Here is a 22,289-nt window from a genome sequence, read left to right as displayed (position 1 = left end):
TGATATAGCCAGGGTCTCTGTTTCCCACTGAGGTTAATTATAGCACAAGGTGCCCTTGTCTTGTTCTGGGGCAGAGAGAGCTGACACAGACACTGAAAGTAGGATTGACACCAACCCAGAAGTGAGCACTGAAAGAGTGCTCAGTTTCTCAGTTTAACATTATTGATCCCATGAATTGAATCCTCTACTTGTACTATCATTAAAACGTTTTGGGGTCAATGCAATTTCTGTGGATTTTAAGTCTCTTATACTAAATATTATGCTACGCTAATATTGTTTGTGGAAACTGGTACTTTTTCAAGATTGAAAGTTTTTACAAAAAAGTTTTGAATTAGATTTGAAATTTAATTTTTTGTTACATTGTAAATGTTTTACTGTTACTGAATAGAAGTACTAAGTTATTTAAAAAAAAAATCACTGACCCTAAACTGTTGTATTTGTTTTTCAAATCTGATCTTTAGGACTGACTGTTTGCACTGTAATCATAAAAAATCTGTTTTTCTTAGTTCACACAGACTAGACAATATCCCTATCTATGTTGGTTGCAATAGCAACCATTTTAAATGACCAAAAATTTTAATTCTGCAATTATTTTCTCACCCTCAAGTCTTTCCAAAATATGACTCTCTCTCTTCTATATACTATACACAAAAAATAATGTCAATTGGATACAGTGTTGTTTTGGACCCCACTGACTTCATCGTATGGACAAAAATAGTTAAAACTTTTTTTTAAATCTTTTTTGTGTGGGTGTGTGTCCCGCTGAAGAAAGTCAGTCATACAGTTCTGGATCAACATGAGGATGAGTAAATAATTAGAGAATTAGATTTTTTGGGTGAACTATCCCTTTCACATCAGCACAATGTGAAAAGACCAGAAATCTGATTTGAAACTTCGATTACATGATTTTTACTGTTTACAAACTACAAACAACTAATCAGATTTGTGCTGCCTGTCTGAACAAATCCATTAAACCCTTTGCTGAAGAGTTGCGATGTGTGTTGCTTCATACAGATGTTGATCACTTACCTTTCATTTCCTCGTCCTCCACTGTGGCGTTACTGCTGTCCGACGACTCCTGTGGTATTCAGACACAGAGCACAGATCAGTTTGGCAAAATATTAACATTTTTTCAGAAAGGATGCCAACTAGTCCCGAAGTCCTCGTTCTCAATGCCACACACACACACACACACACACACACCATAAATGAACATGTAAACTACAGAACTCTGGGGAAATCACATGCATAATTAACCAATCAATGATGCATGTCAATGTGAGCACGACAGAGTTAGAAAAGGCTTGTTTTATTTGTTAGAATCTTTCTCGCATAAAGGGATATCAAACACAGGCCACACCTCCACTGGGAATAAATGTTATGAACTCAATACTCTTTTCTAATTTCATAACATCCTGTGCTGAAATCTGAGATGAGCTGCACTAATTAGAATAATACTTAAAACGCTTCCACGGTCAGAATGGGTATGAGGAGAAGACAGTAATACAAAACAACACATTCTTGGCCTCCGGCGGTCTTCTTTGCTGCATACTGAATGCACATTTATTCTGCATCATGCAAATTCATCTTCATTTTGTCAAATGCGATTTGAAGTAGCCTCAGATTGTTTACTTGAAAAAAAAAAAATGTGGATATGAAAAGGGAAGTTATGTCCAATTGAACAATAAGCGATTTTGGAGTAAATGTATTGTTGATGTAGATGTTGCATGATGTTCTAATCCTCGAAAAACCATGATCAAAATACATAACTGAAAAGGTAAAAGAAAATACGACCGAGACATTACATAAAGCTACACTTGCAGTGAGTATAAACCAATGTTGTTATTATTAACTAAAACTATAAAACAAATTGTTGGAAATTGAAACAAAATCAAACTTATATCTTAAAACCTAAGAGTAGATAGTGATTTTCTTTGTCTTTTATTCTTTGATTAACATGACAGACAACACCAGGAATATTAGACTGCTGTCACTTTAAGAGTTTATACACGGATCCAATATACTGTTACACAACATGCGTCATCTTCATAATTCATAATTTTGTATGTATTAAGCGCTGATATGTTGCTGCGCTTTTGGAGTGAGTGCAAAACCTGCGGGAATTAGTCAAATTATTTGCAGTGAATGAGACGAGTAAGAGGAGACAAGAGAGCGAGAACACACAGTTGACATTATTTACTTGGCTCAAAACCGGAAAAACGTGAGACATTAACGGAATTAATGTCTGTCACCGGTCTGGAGTGAGCATGTGGAAAACCATCTGATTCCAGTCCCCGGCCAGACGATTAGTGCATCTCTAACTAAAACTACTAAAACAAACTACAAAAATAAAGCCTGATGGCAAGTGTGGAATTATGGGAGTGGTTCTCTTCACCTCCACAGCCAATGGAAAGCAATCCGACAGGACTTGGGAAGAAATCATGTTCATGAATGAGCTAATGTACTAAAGTTTTATTAAAGGGATAGTTCTCTTTGAAATTAAATTTTGATATGTTTTAGCTTACTTCATGGGCATCCGAGATGTAGGAGTATTTGTTTCCCCAGTAGTTTTAATTTTAATCATTTTAGGTCAAACTGTTCTTGTCTGTGCCTCACATAATGCAGGTCTATGGTCACCACCTCAAAGAGCACACACAGAGAAGTCAAATTAAACAATCCCCCATCGTAAGGGGACCTATTGTACAACACAGGAAACACGCACGCGCACCCTCGGATCAGTCGTACGTAGTGGTGTACAAGAGGTAAAAACGATATAAATACTGTTCGTTTTCTCACACAAACCGCTCGTTTCGTGTCTTAGGCCATCAGTGTGTACTTACGATGGGGGATTGTTTAATTTGGACACTCTCTGTGTATGCTCTTTGAGGTGGTGACCATAGACCTGCATTATGTGAGGCACAGACAAGAACAGTTTGACCTAAAATGATCAAAATTGAAACTACTGGGGAAACAAATACTCCTACATCTCGGATGCCCATGAGGTAAGCTAAAACATATCAAAATTTTATTTCAAAGTGAACTATCCCTTTAATGTTACCTTGACATTAATTATGGTTAATCTAATCTAATCTGAAGAATTTAAATTGTGGGGTAACGCAGAGCTTTTTTACTTAGTCAAAACAATCTTAGTAAAAATACATGCGAGTGTGTTGTAACGTGGTGGCTGGTATGAGACCTCTTTACACATTGCAGTAAGCTAGATTGATATTAGAATATCCTATTAATAAAAGCTGGATGACTTGTGTTGATAAATGGCATGCAGTTAATTTTAAAATGTATTTTGGGATGGAGAAAATGCAGTATTACTGTTACTACAAATAAAGCTCTTTCTGAAATAGTGTTGTCTGATTTACTTTTTGGGTACAAAGATGTGACTCGCAGTAAATCAATAGAACAAAAGACTCAAAGAATAAGACTAACCATGTGGAGCTATATAACAATGATTAGTTTTCTGTCAATAAAGGTAGCCAAACAGCTGCTAAACTGTCTAACATAATTATTAGATAACACCAGTGATGCCAGTAACACGTTACATAGTAACGCGTTACTCTAATCTGACTACTTTTTTCCAGTAACGAGTAATCTAACGCGTTACTATTTCCAAACCAGTAATCAGATTAAAGTTACTTATCCAAGTCACTGTGAGTTACTATTTTAGTCATTTTCCTTTGTAAAAACCGACAGCTTATCAAAGTTCTCAGCCCGAGGGCTGGAGCCGTGTTTTTTATTTATTTATTTTATTTTTTACATTGTTGCAGCCATTAAAATAGTTCAGTTTTGTTTTTAATGTCAAAGTAGTTATTTTTCGTTTCGTTTTTTATTATCCTAATTTAGAAAATGTTCAGAACAATTTTTTGTTTGTTAAATTAAAGTTTATATAGGCAAGACAATTCAAGAGTTGGTTTGAGAGACTAGGCTATTAAACATGCGGTTAACTCACTGGGTCGTCACATAAAAAAATTAAAACTTTAATTTAACAAACAAAAATTGCTCCAAACATTTTTCTAAATGAACTTAAAAAATAAACGAAACGAAATATAACTACTTTGACATTAAAAACAAAGTAGGCTAGTTATTATACCACCACAAAGGCATTTCTGACGAGCTGAGGCAGCTGATAGATTAGCCTACTGCTCACAACATGCTCGCAACGGTGCTCAAAAAACCCGAAACGGGCTACACAATCTAAACAAACAAAAAAAAAAGTACAGGCAGGTTGTCTTATAGCCTACCTTACACTTCAGCAAAATTAATATAAATCCGATCTTCAATTCCCGCGGTATATGCTCATTTAACGGAGTTCACATCAAAGCAAAAGATTCCAGCATTTTATTCAGCAGCTCATTTCAAATTCAATGATCGCAATATGAGAGAGAGCGACCTAAGCACTGGTAAGATCATTAGTCTCATTATTTTATATTGAAGATGATTGTGTTTTGTGTGACTTATTTTAAAGTTTCATTTACGGCCATATGCGTTGGCTTGCTTTACTCATCTGCAGCGATGTTGCAGTAGCACCGTCATATCTATCTGACTACAACATAACACGCTCTCACACATTTATTTTTTAATTATTTGCCAGGAGTAAAATTTACACATGTGGTTTAAACAACCAGATATATTTACATTTGTCCGGTTTAGTTTGAAATGCTTTCATGCACCTTCTGAATTGGTTTGTTTGAGTGATCGGAATTAAATACGTCTGGAAAGACTCTCGGAAGGCATTTAGGCCTACTCCTGGTCATTTCGCAATCAGATAGATACCTGGTCAGAGAAAAAGAATGAAGGAACCAGTTGTAAAAAGGCCATAACTCTAGCAGCTGCACTGAAGAGACGGACTCTTTAACCCTGCGCAAGCCATATCTTGACAGTGGCGCAAGCTATCATGGTCTCATGTTGTTTCCACCAGCACATCTCATTGTTCATTTTAATTATTAAAATAAATATAAAACGAAGGAAAAGCCTAAAAAAGGGGGCGTAAAAAAGTCGGGACCGTCAGTCTCGGGCATAAATACAATAAAGTGTGTGGCCAAAAACGGTTGTCATTTCTATTTTGAGGCGGCAGCGGTGTTGTCGGCAACTGCTGAATGTAACTAATAAAGTAACTTGTAATCTAACTTAGTTACTTTTAAAATCAAGTAATCTGTAAAGTAACTAAGTTACTTTTTAAAGGAGTAATCAGTAATCAGTAATCAGATTACTTTTTCAAAGTAACTGTGGCAACACTGCATAACACGATTAAATCTAGGTTTAAACTTAATTTCTTATAGGTGTAACCCACCCATTAAAGCACCTTTTGTGTTTCCATGGTTTCTACGGAAGTAAAGCGTGGGACGCTACACTGGTTACAATAGCTTTCTCTGGATTTAAACATTGTAGGAAACATTTGGGAAAATGTAAGTACATTAAGTAAGTAAGTCAGCAAAACATATAATATACTGTTCTAGTGGTTCTTGGATATTTAAATACCAAAATGTTACATATTATGCCTTTAAAAATGATATAAAAATATATAGTATAAAATAACTAATAAAAATACAAAATCACATAAAATGACTGAAACTAAATGAAAACATAAAAATAAAACTAATCCAACATATTAATAAATATTATAGTAGTACATAAATTTTACTAAAATAACTGAAGTAAACCGTCTGTGCCAACAACGGAATTGAATTACCAGCTGCTTAGAGCATAAATAAAACCATTCAGAGATAAAATGGTCAAAATGGTTTACAGATGTTTACAGATTTAGCCAATGGTTTACAGATTTAGCCTGTCATACTGTTGGGCCTATGCAACTTATTGGAAATATCAATAAATTATTGTTTACTTCAGTATAATAAACACTTTAGTGCTGTATTGGGTCACATCTTGAAGTCCTGATGCAAGGACACTGTTTAAGTGGAAGGATCACAATAAAAATTATATATTTTTTTAAATTTTGTTGATATATTTCAATTAGTTTTATCAAAGTAAGAAGGCACTTAAGGTCAGGCTGCTTGCAAGGTGCTGTTGTTTCACCCTTCAGCTGCGATTGCACATTCTCTTGTACCTTATTGCTCAATTGAATACATCGACAGAATGATGTCTCAATAGGAAATGAGGAGGAGGGCACGGTCGCCAGAGAAACGGGACCATGCACCTGTCACAGCGCAACTGTAGCGATCACCAAGGACATCAGCTCCTGCTGCAAATAGGCCATCAGTATGTGGGGCGATATTATTAGGCGCTCCTGAAAAGACTTTTGTTCTCTCATCCCATCATCTACGCTGCACTACAGACCTTGTTACACCTGTACAAAGAATGTGGCAAACGTGGAGTGGACCGTACGGGCACAGCTCAGATTAAGCCCAATTCAGAAATCACAAAGAACCGGAAACAACCCAGCCCAGATCTAGACTTTACTCCTGCCACCTGGGCAACTTAAAGTGTTGGTATGGGCTAACGCAGACATGTGACATCATTTGTGAGTTTGCGGCCCTATTTGATTCTACATGAAAAATATCATAAAAATAATCTTTCTAAAAGTTTTTCTCCTAATAACAGTACATTTATTTAATATAACCTTAGCTTTGATTTTGAAATACGGGCACAAAACATTTACATTTACATGGACAGTCCACCCAGAAATGAAAATGAATTCTCACCCTCAATTTGTTTCAAACTGTATGAATTTCTTTCTTCAGCTGAACACAAAAGAAGATATTTTGAAGAATATAGGTAACTGTATGGACCTCATTGACTTGATATATATATAGTCAATGTAGCCCATCAACTGTTTGGTTAGCCATATTCTTCAAAATATCTTCTTTTGTGTTCAGAAGAAAAATTCATACTGGTTTGGAACAACTGGATGGTGAGTATATCTGTTTTGGGTAAACTATCCCTTCAAGTAAAGTCATTGTGATTCTTTTCAGAGCAAACATATTTAAGAGATGCTTGCAAATACAATTAATAATGTACTGTAATCAGCAGACACAATTCCTACACTGCAAAATTGTTTTGTTGGTTTAATTTAAAGTAAGTAACCTGTTGGCCTTAAAATGTTGAGTTTATTGAAGTTAAAAATTTGAGTTGATACAATGAAGGAAATTGGTTTAATAAATAGAAACTAAAAATATTATTGTATCTGAACCACAAAAAAACCCCACATGTGATAAATCATGAAAATAGCACAATGTGGCATGTTTCACTGGATCATCACAAATAAAACACACAATTACCTAATATGCTCACAAAATCTTTTAATAATATTTGAATAAAGGTTGTCGATACTCAAAAATGTAATATGTATTAACTAAAAAAAAATATTTCTATGAACTCAAAATTTGAAGGCAATCAGGTAACTTATTTTTAAAATAATGTTTTATAGTGTAGTTAAATTAAAATTAAAAGTAAAAATTATATATTACATTATTTGTATACAGTAAACATTAACATTTTAATTAATTCCATTTCATTTTCTTTCCACATGATATTTTTAAACAGGAATTGCATCATTTCTCTACCACTTGCAGTGCAAAATGCATTTTAAAAACGTGTTTTTAATGCTAAGGGGGCTCGTTTTTGCAAGCTGCACTTCCAATGTCCACCACCAGAGGTCTCTACGTCCCACAGCCTGAAGCACAGAGACCTGAGACAGCAGGTTTAATATTCTTATCATGACACAGATTTCCAACTGTTGCTCTTCAGCCTCATACTGCAAACATCTGATGTGTCAAGTCATTTCCCATCGTCCTGATCATTAATAAAAATCACTATTAAACAGACCGTCCTTTTATCTCAAAACTGGCAGCGGCACACAAACAAATCTACAGTTCAACACGACGTGCTTCATCAGAGGAACACGCATACTCATTTGCATGTTATGCTTAGTTCAGATTTGTTAACAGAGTAAAGTTATTGAAACCATTTCATAGAGTACAAGCACAAGTACACATTCAACTTCAAAAGGGTCACGCATGCAGCCAACGGGCACGCACGCGCTCGGATGATGTCATAGTCTGTAGACACATTAGCAGAAGTGCATTGTGGGGATGCAGATCAAACAGAGGAAGGATGGTGGGAAGGAAAGATGGTGGTAGTGGGGTACCTTAATCCCATCCACTGCATTATGGATGACAGTGGTCTGTGCCTCCTACAGAGCGACAGGGGAGGAGGGGGTGGAAAAACATGAGGAGAAAAAAGAATGAGAGAGAGAGAGAGAGAGAGAGAGAGAGAGAGAGAGAGAGAGAGAGAGAGAGAGAGAGAGAGAGAGAGAGAGAGAGAGAGAGAGAGAGAGAGAGATCGTGTGTGGGTGGATGGGTGTTTGTGATTGCCAACTCAGTAAAAATGAACAAACAAAACATGCACAAAAACCACCAGAGGTTCAACAACAGAGAGCTTCTGTCATCATAAAACAAATTACTGCATGTTACGCTATAATATTTCAATAGCACCAACCCACAAAAGTCACAAAATTAGCAACGTATCGCTTTCTCACTGAAAGTGAAACAGCGTGATTTTGACAGAACTACTGCAGAGATGCTATCACAGCTACTAAAACATGTTTATTTTATGCTGTCTCTTGTCAACTTCTGGAAACCTGCTAGCTAGATGCACATCGGGCCGCATAAATCTGTAATGCCCAATTCTCTCTTGCAGGAAGTAACATTTTCTCACTGTCCAATCAGCAGCCTGCGGACCCCATCATTATGAGGTATTCATTGCCATGACAACCGTTGCCTTGTGCAACAGGCAAAAGTTGCGTGCTAAGGTTACTACCGGTATGAACACACAATCTATAAGAAGCTGCAAATGTTGACAAACAAATATAAAAGTGTGCTCATAAACAGATTTATGAATTGTTTTTTAATTGCTAATTCCTATGCAGATACCTATATACTGTACAGTATATTGCCTTACAGCATATTTGATGTTTTAATGGTGTCTCTGATTTAAACTTAAATGGCTTCAGTATTGTCCTGTTCAAACTCTGAAGTTCTATCTTTAAATTATATAGTTTATCTGTCACCTTTAAATGCAAATGTTTCAAAATATGAAAACATTTTTTGTAAAATATTCAAAATATCTCAAATATATTTAGATGAATACTGGTGTATTTTACTATGTATTATTATATTGAGGATATAATATAATAATATAATAATTATTATATTTAGGATTCCCATCCTAAACATAGACAAAGTTTCAAAAACTAATGTTGGACGTTTGATGGAGTATTTCTGTGTCAAAAATACTCCTTCCGGTTTCTCACAAGTTTCTGAGAGTTTTTTCCGAGTATGAGTCGGCTTGACGTCGATAGAGCGGAAGGTCCTTGTATGGGCCGTACGGGCTCTTCTCCCGGAAGGGTGCGTGCGCGTGTGACTGAGGCGAAAGAGCAAATGCCAGCCCATAAACAATGGCCTCAAGGTGCAGATCCACTCGTCCGTGCAACACTTCTGTCGCACCGCGCTCCACTTTATTCCTATGGCTGACATCAAACGACTTTAATGCGCCCGCACAGCATTCTGGGAAGGCAGCGCTGCATCCGATTTGAACGCAGAAATGACAAGAAGCGTCACATCACGCTTCGGTCGTGTCGCAATAGTGGCTCTCCACGGTCTCTGCTGTCACAGGACTTCACCAAATCAACAAGAAGTGTGTTTTTGTCGGAGCAGTCCCAGCGATAAAGGTTCACGGTCCTGTTTTGGAAGCAGGCGGTGAGTAAAACTGCTTCAAATGTCTGTTGTTGGCTATCGCCGCGTAAGTAAACATCAGTAAACAACACGATCGTGTATAACGTTAGTTAATTTATCAATGGAGCATGCAATGTATAATGTGTGTTTAAATACATTTGTTTAGCTGACTAATTTGTCAGTTTGTTTATTGGAAAACCACCCAAACATAAAGCTAGGCTAAGGGACACACACACAAATGTTGACAGGCCACTAAATACAGTACATACCACAGAGACGGACGTCCTGCTGTTGTTGCTGTTCAATTTATTTCATCCTCCGGATCTGATTCTGGATCATATCTGTATTAGTTGAATCTGATTGATAGCCATGGTTTATTAGGGTAACGTTTTCTTTTCCACGCTGGAGGATGTCAGCTTTCAGAAGCTCTCGTGCAGTAGCTGCGCGATCGTCATTCTTTAGCTCCGCCCACACGATACGCCTCCAGCCGCTCGTTTTTTAAAGACTAAAGACTTTTCGGAGATATGAAGGATGCAATACTACTCTATAGGTACTCAAGATTGACATGAGATTGACTGAAACTGAGTTTTTCACCCCCCTTTAAATACAATGCTTCATTTAGTGAAAAATTGTCTAAAATATACTATAATTTAGTAATTATTTTATTAATAATAATTACTCAATTTTATAATTTTAAATATTTTTCTAAATATTTTCGAGAATAATTATCGATACTATAAATTATCATTAATAATAATAATAATAATAATCATTACTATTATTATTATTTAAAAATTGTAACATTTTAGACAATTTTGTATTATAAAAATGTATAGTAACAATAATTATTATTAATAATATCATTAACAATAATAAAAATAAGAATTATTAATCATATATATTATTGCTGATAATTATAATTATTGCTATTATTAGTTAATTATTATAATAATACAAATTGTATAAATTGTTACAATTTTAAAATAATAATAATAATAATTGTAATTATTATTATTAATAATGATAATTTTAATAACACTAATTTATACTAACACAATAATTATTCATAATATTTATTATTATTAAATATTATCTGTTTTAGTTCTTACATTTAATAATTTGAACGTCATGGCTGTTTGATTAAAATAATGACAAAAAAAAGTATATATATATGACTGAAGAGTCAATAGCCAAGCCGGAGGGGAAGCCATGAAACAAAGCACTAAGGCTAAAGTCTTTACAGACCATAAACACCTCCTCACTTCACTTCAAGGTTGAGTAACTATATCTGCACCATAAAACATGACACACACACACACACACACACACACACACACACACACACACACACACACACACACACACACACACACACACACACACACACACACACACACACACACACACACACACACACACACACACACACACACAGGCAGCATTAAAGGGCAACTATGAGGGATCCTAAAATATTTTGATGTATTCGGCCACGTGTTGCAATATATGTTGGACCGCATGTCATGTTTCCATTAGGCGCTTCCTTGTTCAATGCTCAGGGTTCACTCTAAAACCTATTTACTGAGCTTTTACAAACCACAAACATCTACAAATGTTCTCCTCAGAACATAGACTATCTATCGATTTCACTTAAGCATGTCATTAAACATTAAATAATCACATCACCCATTTACCCACAACCGAACGACGAACTGTTTTATTAAGTTTCCTGCCAGCTCCATGCAATAAACAACCTTCATCATCCACAGATCAGAGCAGACACTGAAAGGCAAAGTGGCATTATGCAATCAAATAAACAAGCCCATAAATGTGTGCTTAGAGAGTATAGTAATATATCAGAGTGACGGAGCACAACTGGATAAACAAAGCTTAACCGGGTCCATAGACAGATACATTAAAAGGCTGAATCTTTAGTTCAGGGTCACTTTAAAAAACTTGTGTCTTGATCACAAATCACTTTCTATTCAGTTGAACTACAAAGAATCTGCTCTGGAAAAGGGTGGTGCCTTTAAGTATTTAAAGAGTTTTTTTTACATTTTCGAACATTCTGAGAGGCTCACTTTCTTTCTTTCTTTCTTTCTTTCTTTCTTTCTTTCTTTCTTTCTTTCTTTCTTTCTTTCTTTCTTTCTTTCTTTCTTTCTTCAAAAACATCCTAATTTAGAAGAAATAAGCTTCCAAAATAAGTAAATATTCCAAATAAGTCTTCCAAATACTTCATTTTAAAGAGTGCCATGTTCAAGACTTGATTGGTTTTGCATATTAAAATAATTGTCAACGTCCTGGCCATTACACACGTGGATTTGTTTTAAAGATGTCCAATGTAAAATATCTTATATGTTATAACTTGTCAACAATGTGAAACATTCATGCATATTAAATATGCTTTATAAGTCTTGGTTGAGGCAAATGAAGTACTTTTCAGTTACAATAGTTATAATTGACAATGGATGACTTGCGGCGTTTTGTGTAAATGGAATTATGAATGAATGAACTATTGTTTGTCACACTGTCAATTTTTTAGGCTTTTCAGTTCATCCTTTTCGATATAAAGTCTAATGTCAAAAAAATTAGATTTCTCAATTCATGACCCCTTTAAATAGTCACTGTTCATTGTTTTTTCTGCACATGCACACGCGAGACCTGCACTGCTCAGGAATGTTAGCATTCAACTCAATTGACATCAACACTGGGGCCATTGGTTTTAAGCAAGAAACACCATTAAGGATCTCAGTGAACCATACAACATCCAGGAAACCGTAATAACATTTTAAAGCCTCATTCTAAGAGCATCAGGAGGAGTTTCTCCTCAAACCAATCCAGATCCTAATGATGATGAAAATACAAAAATATTAAACAAATAATTTCACACTGTGACATTATTTTATCACTGTATAGTGACCACAAAAGTCACTTCACTTTTGCATTTTACTTTTGTTCGGTTTAATTTATACACTTCTTATATTATTTGATGTCCTTTTGGAGTCTCTAAGTGTCCTTATTTGAAAGACTTTTAAAAAAAATTTGTGAGAACCCTTTGCTGCACTGTAAAAAATATTTTTAAAATAAGTTACCTGGTTGCCTTAAATTGTTTAGTTCATTGAAATAAAAAAATTGAGTTAATACAATTGAACCTTTTTGAGAATCGACAACCTTTGTTTAAATATTATTAAATGTTTTTTTTTTAAAGAAGCATATTGGGTAACGGTGTGTTTTATTTGAGATGACGCAGTGAAACTTTGACGCTATTTTCATGATTTATAAAAAAAATGAAATGGTTTAAATACAATAATATTTTGAGTTTCTATTTATTTAACCAATTTCCTTCATTGTATCAACTCAAATTTTTAATTTTAATAAACTCAAAATTTTAAGGCAACCAGGTTACTTACATTTTTAAGTTAAACCAACAATATTTTTTTACAGTGTGGATATAGCAAACGATGACAAAATTAACTTGTTAAACAAGATCATTTCATGATAAGTGTGTGTATATATAAAAACTGACAAAAATACACACAAGAAAACTAAAGTATGGTCACAATGTACTAAAGAACACAGGTACAGTCAAAGACAGGGGGGAAAGGATGGAGAGGAAGAAAAGAAGAGGATTAGAGAAGTAAATACCAGTGCAGGAGAGGGGAGGTTTCCTTTGGGACTGGTGACTATGCTGTTTTTGGTGCTGTTTGTCTGGGGCTGTGCAGGGAAACACAACATACGTTCAGTTAGGGAAGGGCCAGGTTATAAAGGAACAAGGGAGAGATAAGCATGCACAAGTACACAATCTCACTCACACAAACACAAGAGGTAGGCATGGTCATTATATATTTTCTAAGGCAACTGTTTGATGAAGGGCCAACTGCCTATTTACATGAAAACAGCATTATTCTTTGAGACGCTATATTCTCTAGCAGCGAGAGGGAATGGAGGGTCATTATTAAAGTCCATAAAATGCTTTTCGCCAATTAGGCTTCCTAAACTAATCCATTATACCAATTAGCCACATTACATGCAGAGGCGGATTAGCTATGGGTGTTTATTTATACTCTCTGTCCCTCAGGCCTCATTTCTATGGGTCTGCAGTGGTTTTGAGGTAGTTAACGGTCCTCTTTCCCTCACACAGCTCGGCCACTCATGCGAGAAGCGTCATTAGTACAGTATGTGCGGGATGTATGGTCAAGGGATTTGAATGAGCAGCAGCTCACAAATACTGGACCCTCACAAACATGAAATAAACCCACATACACAAGCACAAACATGTCATAAAGTAACTTTGGCACTATGGGCACACACACATTCAAATACATACTGTTCCTGATAACTGGACCACTTGATGGCTAGCAGAAATCATTAACAATTCCCACAAACTTATTGCAGTAGGTCATGGATCTCGATGGCAGTCCAACTGTATCCAAGTAAACGGGGACATCATCAGGAGGGACAACTAGGAATGTTATCTTCTTATGGGACCCACTCAAAACAAAACAAAAATACCGAGCACCAAGAATATAAGTGTCAATCCTGCAAATGTAAATATAAGGTAGGGAAGCAAGTAGATACTGTATGAGGGTTTGGTGCTGTTAAACCCCTGGGATGTGCACAAATGGGATCATCAAATATTTGTAAGTAGGAACTAGAAAACAGAGAGTGTTATTCTGCATGTTTACTCCACTACCTACCTGTGTTTGAACAGAAAGCCTGTCCCAAATCTGCTTTGGAAAGCTTTCAGAGTGGTCAGCATTAATCAAAATACATCCGATTACCGAAATGCAGAATGAGACCTAGAAGGTCTGTTGTGTCCGTGGGAGTTGGCCAAAGTCATTCAAACAAAGTAAAAAACAGCAAGAAGAAGGAACAATGTTTTGATCAGAAAAACTTGGGACACATTTACAGGGTCCAAATGGGTCTCACAAAGTCTCTGTCTGCAACAAGTCTTGTCCAGTTTTTTCAGGCCAAGAACCGCCCACTTAGAAATTCAGAGACTGTCTGAATGACATGTAAAGCAACCAATTTCTATTTTTTTAAAAATCTTTTTTATCTTTATATGAGCCGTTTAGGGGCAGGTTTATCTGAAACAGTTTATATAAAACAGTAAAGACTAGATGTGTGCCTTTAAGTCCCATTCACATTAAAGATGATAACTGTAACAATAATGATAAAGGCCCAGATATCCACCTTATTTTTCAGGTACGATCAGACATGGCCATTTGTAATTTTAATGTGTCCGGCTTCTGGTGTCATTCGCTTCCAGTTATTTTTAGTTGTACAAAAACAGCTCGCTATGCTTTTTGATATTGCAACATGGTATTTCTTACATATTATTTTAATGTATTGTCTTAATTATAAACATGCTGGTTTGTAACGCAGCTAAAGTAGTTTTACAGTTTACTCCACTTTGATATATTATTCCCCTAAAGCAGATAAATAAATCAACGTTGAAAATTAAGGTGGATACTTTAGGCAAAATAAAAGAACTGGTGTCATGTCATTTTTAACAAAATCTAAACAAAAAAAGTGTGTTTGGAATTTGGAACAATTTGCCAGTAAGTTTTTTTTTTCATATTTAGTACTGCAAAGCAATATATTGTATGAAATGATATAACAATAAATGTCAAGCCACTTGACTGGAGTGCCGAATTGTAGAGCTACTGCAATATATCCACATTGCTATGATCAAATGCTTTCCTAACTGCTGTTTGCATATTTCTATAGCCCTAAGTGAAGAAAAATAAATTTACCGTAAGAATATCAGAGCCTTAACTTTATATCTTTAATAATCTTTTTAAATTTATAAAAATAACAAAGTCCATACCATAACGAAATATAACTATAACAATAACGAAACAGAGGAACCATACCATTTAAAACACTTTCAGATTTATTTTTTCCTGATAATAATTTAAATAACAATATTTTTTTTTTTTGGAGCCAATCAGAATATACACAAATATGAAAAGCCATAGCTTTTAAAGACATAATCACACTTCGCACACTTATAATAAACATCATTGTTTTTTGTTGGTGTAGAAACTAATATAGTTATTGTTTTAGTTATGATTCTTGGTGTAAACTGATCTCTTCCCTCGGAAACTGCTTAAAAGGAGTATTTCACTTTAACATGAAAGTTTCCCCATGATTTACTCACCCTCAAGCCATCCTATGTGTATATGACTTTCTTCTTTCTGATGAACACATTCGGAGTTATATTAATAAATATCCTGATGCTTTCAAGCTTTATAATGTAATGGCAGTGATGGTGTCCATTGAGTTTGAAGCTAGAGTGTGAACGTACTCCACACGGCTCTGGGGGGTTCTTCTGAAGCAAATCGATGGGGTTTTAAGAAAAATATCCATATTTAAATATATATATAAAATATGTGTGCATATGACTTTCTTCTTTCTGATGAACACAATCAGTTGTATATAACTGATTGTGTTCATCAGAAAGAAGAAAGTCATATACACATAGGATGGCTTGAGGGTGAGTAAATCATGGGGTAATTTTCATGTTAAAGTGAAATACTCCTTTTAGTCAGCTGATCAGATAATATGAATCAGATGCTCAGTGGATGACGTGTGGGCGGTCCGCAAGGGTGAGACTAAGATCCAAGATTTGTTGACCAGTAAAAAACAAGCTAAAAGAAGCATTTGTTTGAAACAGAACCATAACATATCTGCAAACTGAGTGTTTTATACTGGCCATCACTGTATTATGTCCCGCAGAAATGCAGGATCAGAAGTACGAATTGGGTACAGGGAAGTGTTGGACATTAGCTGGTAGGTGGAGGTACAAGAAGAGGAGGAAGAAAGAAAAACAGAAGGGTGTAAATGAAACAAGATTCTCACCATGTATTGAATGGTAGAGCTCGACTTCCGCTTCTAGAGAGAGAATGAGAGGGAGAAAAGTGTGAAAAACGGTGGGAACCGTGAGACGATATAAAAAAAAGTAGCTGTTTGATAACCGTTCATCTGGGGTGAAGATAAAGGCATCAGATTCAGCCAGAGCTGTGTATACCGGCAGAAGAAAACGATCTGAAGAATAATTTGGGGGAGTATGTGAAGGTTTGGGTTCAGAGAAAGACAATACGTAGACTTGAAGGATCTTCTGTACAACAGGAAATTTGGAGGAAGAGGAACAAGGAAGGGGTGGGTCAAGTGAAGGAAAAAAAAACATGCTACTAGCAGAAGAATAGTTGAAGTGCAATTGAGCAATGATCAGTGTAAGCAAAGTTAACTGATCCAGGGTCACTTGGTTGAGACATGATAATCTGATCCTGAACCTGGAGCAGGGAAAAATTTAGGAGCTACACAAAGTAGGAATTGATGTGCAAGGACAGGCAGGGATTCTTGAGAGAGGAAGCAAGCACAGCCTGTGCGGTTCAGTGATATTTTTTGTCCTAAAAAAAAGGGCAGCCAAGAACGAGTTATATTAAGCACAGAATGTTCTCAGAAGCGCTTTGGTTTAAAATGCAGCAGTGCAACTTCCAATCGCTGCAACTGCCGTATTAAAAAAAAAAAAAAAAAAACGCCTCCAATTCTAAAGCAGAATTACATAACCAGCGTTACTGCAAAGATTTAGACACAAAGTGAGGAAGTCAGCTTCAGTTAATTAGAAAAATAGTGACAGAAACTAAATAAAGAGCACTCTGCATGATCTTTGGAGACAGCATAAAGGTGAAGGAAGGAGAGATTAAAGAAATAATGAAAAAGACAGAAAAAAATGTTTTAAAATGGCTGGAGGACGTGGGGGAGCCTGTTGCTAGGCGATGAGCGGAGCGATGTGCTGCTATTTTCGTCTCAGAGTTTCCAGGGTTTCAGACTAACGGCTATTCTTGGAACCAGAGTCACATTCCCTTCTGAACTATTTCTCCACTCAAACACACACACACACGCACGCAAGCACGCACACACACACACACACACACACACACACACATGAATATAGCAGGTGTGAGTCACAGAGGTGGGTTGTGGAGTGACGATGAAGTAGAAACAGGTAGGAATGTGTGTAAGTGTGTCTACAAACACTCCCATCATTGCTAAGTGCAGTTTATCTCTGAAAATCCCATTTCATGAATCAAATTACTCTGGCTCTTGGGGAAGAATCCATAGATTCCTCAATGACATCACAACCGTCATCGTCGTCTCCTAAACATCTCCCACACGTCCACAGGCACTGACGGAAATAAAACTTTAATTTCATCTCATCTTTCAGTGGTATCGCTGGCTCCATGACTGGATAGAGCTTATTACGGTGTTTGGTAACACCTTATATTTCCACACTCTTATGACTGCTAGAGAGCCCAGCAGAGCAATGCATAATCCACATGAAAATTATATATTTTTTTGTACAAATGTGTGGAACAATTACCCAAACTGCTCTTTTGCTTACAATGAAAATTGATAGTGACTATTGGCTGTCAAAGCTGAAAATGATCAAGCATTATATGGACTCTGCAAATGAGAAATATTACAAATCTTCTGAAGAATTGGCAGACAGAATTTGGAATTCATAAGCTTGACTGTCAATTGTCATTAGGCATCATCTGCTTTCATTATATGGAAAAGTGCAGTTTCAATTTAAACTCTTTTAAGCCTGGTTTCACAGACAGGGTTTAGATTAAGCCAGTAAGTAAGTTAGAGTAAGTAAGATACTTTATTGCCATTGTACCAGTACAAGTACAACAAAATTTAGAATCGCAGCTCTCATAACAGAAAAATAGACATTTACTTATTAACTATAGACCTACACATTAAAATACATAAAGAGAACTCTAAAAACATGTTGCACAATGCATAAAAAGTGATATAGTGATTTTAAGTGATTTTATAATCCAGGATTAAGACTTAGTTCAATAAGAACATGTAAATAGATTCATTACTGATGCGTATGGTTGCGTACCGTTCACATTTTAGCCTGCAATTTGGTACCGGTACCCAACAGAACCTTTTTTGGTACTTCAGCTCTGCAGCAAATTTCGAAAAATTATGAACTATGCAAATTTGGACCCAAATATGGGTCGCAGAGCTGAAGTGGTTACAAGATACATCAATAACTGTAAAGAAACTGTAAGCCATTTATTGAAGTGTATTAAAATTATGCCAGAGCTACCGTTCTGCCATTGTCTGTGATGTTTGTTCACTGTAATATTTACCAGCAAATAGTAGGCTATAGCTAGCCTAGAAATCTAGACGCACCCTAGCAGCAGGAAATCTAATCTGCCGCGAATGTCATCTAGCGACTCTCAAAACACTTCTGAGCTGCAAAAAACAAACTCTGGTCGGGCCAATCACATCGTGCATAGAGTCGGTGGGCGGGGCTTAACATAATGAAGGCAGAGTTGCGCTTGTGTGCTTCTAGTAAACACAGAAGCTGGAGAATGGCGGTCTTTCGAATCAGCTTTGACCACGACTCTGGAAGACTTGGAGTTAAGCTTTTCTCTGAGAAAAAAACAAAGAGCAGCACTGAAGCCATTCTTAAGAAGGGAAGATGTGTTCTGAGTTTTGCCGACCGGATACGGCGAAAGTTTAATCTACTAGCTCTGCTTCACCTTCGTTGTTTCGGTTGGTGTAGCGCTATCCTATCGCGTGCAGAGGGAGTTTGAAAGACAACCGTTTATCCCGCCCCTCGGATTGAACCCTGTCAATGGTGAGTTTCCAGACCAAACATCTTGATGTGGGTCTGGCTTGTCAGGCTAAGCTATAGCTACTTAATTAAAACAATAAAAACTAATTTAATAAAAACAACCATATTATTTTTTCTTTTGAATTCAATTTCTATGAAAAGATTTTCCACAAATTCTGTGTTGTGTATTTTCTGGTAATCAAATAAAGACATAAAACATTATTTTTTAATTTAAAGAAACTTTTTTGCCAAATAAAGCTGCAAAACTGAGCTTTATACGGTTTAAATTAAAACATGGAAGAAAAATTGTGATATATTATCTGTTACATAGTACATATCTACTGTACAAGAGTGATATATTTTTCAAGTTCTCAAGAACTTTTATTTTGGTAGGTTGCCATTCTTTCACACAAAGCGCAGGATTGGTAAATAGTCTTTTTGCTGTTGTTTAATATTCACAGACACTATTATCACCAGATGATACCGATTAAATGAATGCGACTCGATACTCGGTAGTACCGACATAATTCGATTGGTGCCCTTAAAAGTACCGAGTTCGGTACCCAACCCTACTGATGCACATCTTGAGACAAAACATTGGAACTGACATATTTGAAGATATGTCAGTGAAAGCTGCTTTCCGGTAAAACAACTTAAAAAGGCATTTTTGTCTAGGACTAGGCATACACCTTATCTGTGAAACTGGGGGTTAGTGTTTAATTGATAAATAAATACCCTAAATCCTACCCTTTAAAAATGAGATCTCTGATTATTTGTGATATTTTTTAATCTATCAGTAAGGTGGTCACTCTTTCAGACTTTCTTGTTCTAACCCACACACTCACTTCAAACACAATATGAACTGACAACACTTATGTATGAAAACACAATCATGCAAAAAATAACACACTCTAAACACACACAGCATGCACACTGACAGATAAGCCAGTAAATAGCAGGGCTGAGAAACTGAGCAGTGAAAAGATAGAAAGTACAAAGAAACTATATGGTCATGTCTGGGTCACGGAGGTCAGAAGTTCAACATTTCTTCTTACCTTAACGTCTGCTTTTTTGTTCAACAAGCTCTTGGCTGCTACAATGGAAGGAAATAAGAGAGAGAAGTTAAATCGGCAACACAGTATTACATATTCCAATATGTAATTTAACCTGCCGGACAGGCAATTTACCCAGGGCTATATTTCCTTAAATCAAACATAACACTGCAGAATCAGATATTAATCATAGTAATAATAGTGTACAGCAGCATAACTAGGCCCAGTCAGAATCTGCAGAATATTTTTGGTTATGGATTTATTTTAGGGGAAGAATTGTATGGAATGGCTTTAAACATGGTAATATGTGTTAGAGGTGGCTGAGAGCACCAATGTATTCATTAATAAATGAATACATAAATTAGCCAAAACATTTAATAAACAGGCTCAAATGATTTTATACATTTTGTGAATGGCAAGCATTGACATTCTGCCGAAATCTCAAGAACATTCTGCGAGGGTAGATTCTGTGTTGGCCTACTCAGAGCTCTGAATGATACAGACAGTTTTCTAACAATGATACTTCATAATAGACTTTATTAATGTGTCTTTAACTATACATTATATTGATTTGATTGTACAAACACTAATGATCTACAAAGTATTATATAAAATGTATAAATATTTTTAAAAATTAAGATTTATTATAAAGTGTTACCCATGGCCATATTGACTGAACAGTTCCCCATTGTCTAATTAATAAAAGTGTTATCATTTTATCAATAAATGATTGTGACAGAGAAATTCACTAAGCTATATATTTATACCTGCTTCATTATCACAGAAGCAACCAAACATTTGAGCCTAAATTTGCTTTTTTGTTTGACTGAGGAACTTTTCAATCAAATTAATTATGAAAAATAAAAAAGTATGTGTTTTTACAGTATCAACACTCCATGTGCAAATATTAATTAAATCAATATAAAAACTCTGCAAAAGGAAGTATCTGACACAATCACTGTCATTGTTGGTTCTTGTACTAATTATATTCCAAATTTATATGCAAACAAATGCACAGACCCTCTCGAGCAACTGTGCATGCACCTTTGAAGCAGTTCATTCAAATAACTTGTGTTTTTTTGTGCTTTGTATTAAACCACAGTAAAACATCACATTCACATCAAACTTATTTGGCATGTCTTGTTTCCTCAAAGATCCTCACAGACAGCATTGGTTAGACTATTAATAAAGCACAGAAAATATTTTAAGCTTCATTTCTCAGGGTAAACATAAGGATGGGCCTTTTTTGATATTTTTTTTATACTTGAGTACTCATACTGCAAAAATGATCTTAAAAAAATAATGCCTTTTTGGGACATTTGTGTATAGCCGTCACTGGATTTCAATCACAGTGAAACGTCTTCAAATGGAAGTTCAATCAAATGTGTTTTCATAATTTAATTTCTGAGTACTCTGGTTCTTGCACCCCTTCCTACTATACATTTTGAAGGTTATCTTAACACTTCTGTCAACAAGACTACTGATCTTCGGGATAGTGTTCATCAGATCTGTCCATCATCACCAATAAGACTGTTTAGTGGATGACATCAGCTGACATTATGCATTAAAAAATAAATGATTACATAGCAATAGATTGCACAACCAGAGTATTTATGACCAGAGTATTTCTGGTCATAAATCGAAGAACAGGATCAATGTTGGAATTTGACACAGATCATCCTAGAACAATCCATCCATCTGTTGGTGTCCCAAAGAGATCAGTGAGAAAGAATGAGCGTGAGTCCCTGTAGAAAGAGCAGGAGTGGTGAAGTAACATCTAATGCTCTAGATTGAGTGGAACTCCTTACCTTGCCATTAACACAGAGAGCAAGAGAAAGAGAGGAAGAGAGAATGGAAAGAAAAAGAGAGAGCAGTGGAGAAGAGGTCAAAAAAACA

At 35.8% G+C, this 22,289-nt stretch overlaps 1 protein-coding gene across 20 annotated transcripts in view; it reads right to left on the bottom strand.

The window, feature by feature from the left end:
* Positions 1-22,289, bottom strand: part of camk2b1 (calcium/calmodulin-dependent protein kinase (CaM kinase) II beta 1) — an 81,958-nt gene that overhangs the window by 11,303 nt on the left and 48,366 nt on the right. For 8 of the 20 annotated variants that reach the window (XM_067439240.1, XM_067439245.1, XM_067439239.1 and 5 more), the window contains 3 exons: positions 20,397-20,434; positions 13,344-13,412; positions 1,030-1,078 (listed from right to left, as the gene is read on the bottom strand). In XM_067439240.1, coding sequence (XP_067295341.1) covers positions 1,030-1,078; positions 13,344-13,412; positions 20,397-20,434 — 156 coding nt within the window. Of the gene's footprint in view, positions 1-1,029; positions 1,079-8,116; positions 8,162-13,343; positions 13,413-16,562; positions 16,596-20,396; positions 20,435-22,289 lie in introns of all 20 variants that reach the window. The other 12 variants (XM_067439246.1, XM_067439241.1, XM_067439260.1 and 9 more) reach the window with 4 other exon arrangements.

Source organism: Pseudorasbora parva, chromosome 3, assembly GCF_024679245.1.
Source record: "Pseudorasbora parva isolate DD20220531a chromosome 3, ASM2467924v1, whole genome shotgun sequence".
Classification (NCBI taxonomy): Eukaryota; Metazoa; Chordata; class Actinopteri; order Cypriniformes; family Gobionidae; genus Pseudorasbora; species Pseudorasbora parva.
Note: the sequence above shows the minus strand (reverse complement) of the source record. Positions and strands in the feature narration are given on the sequence as shown.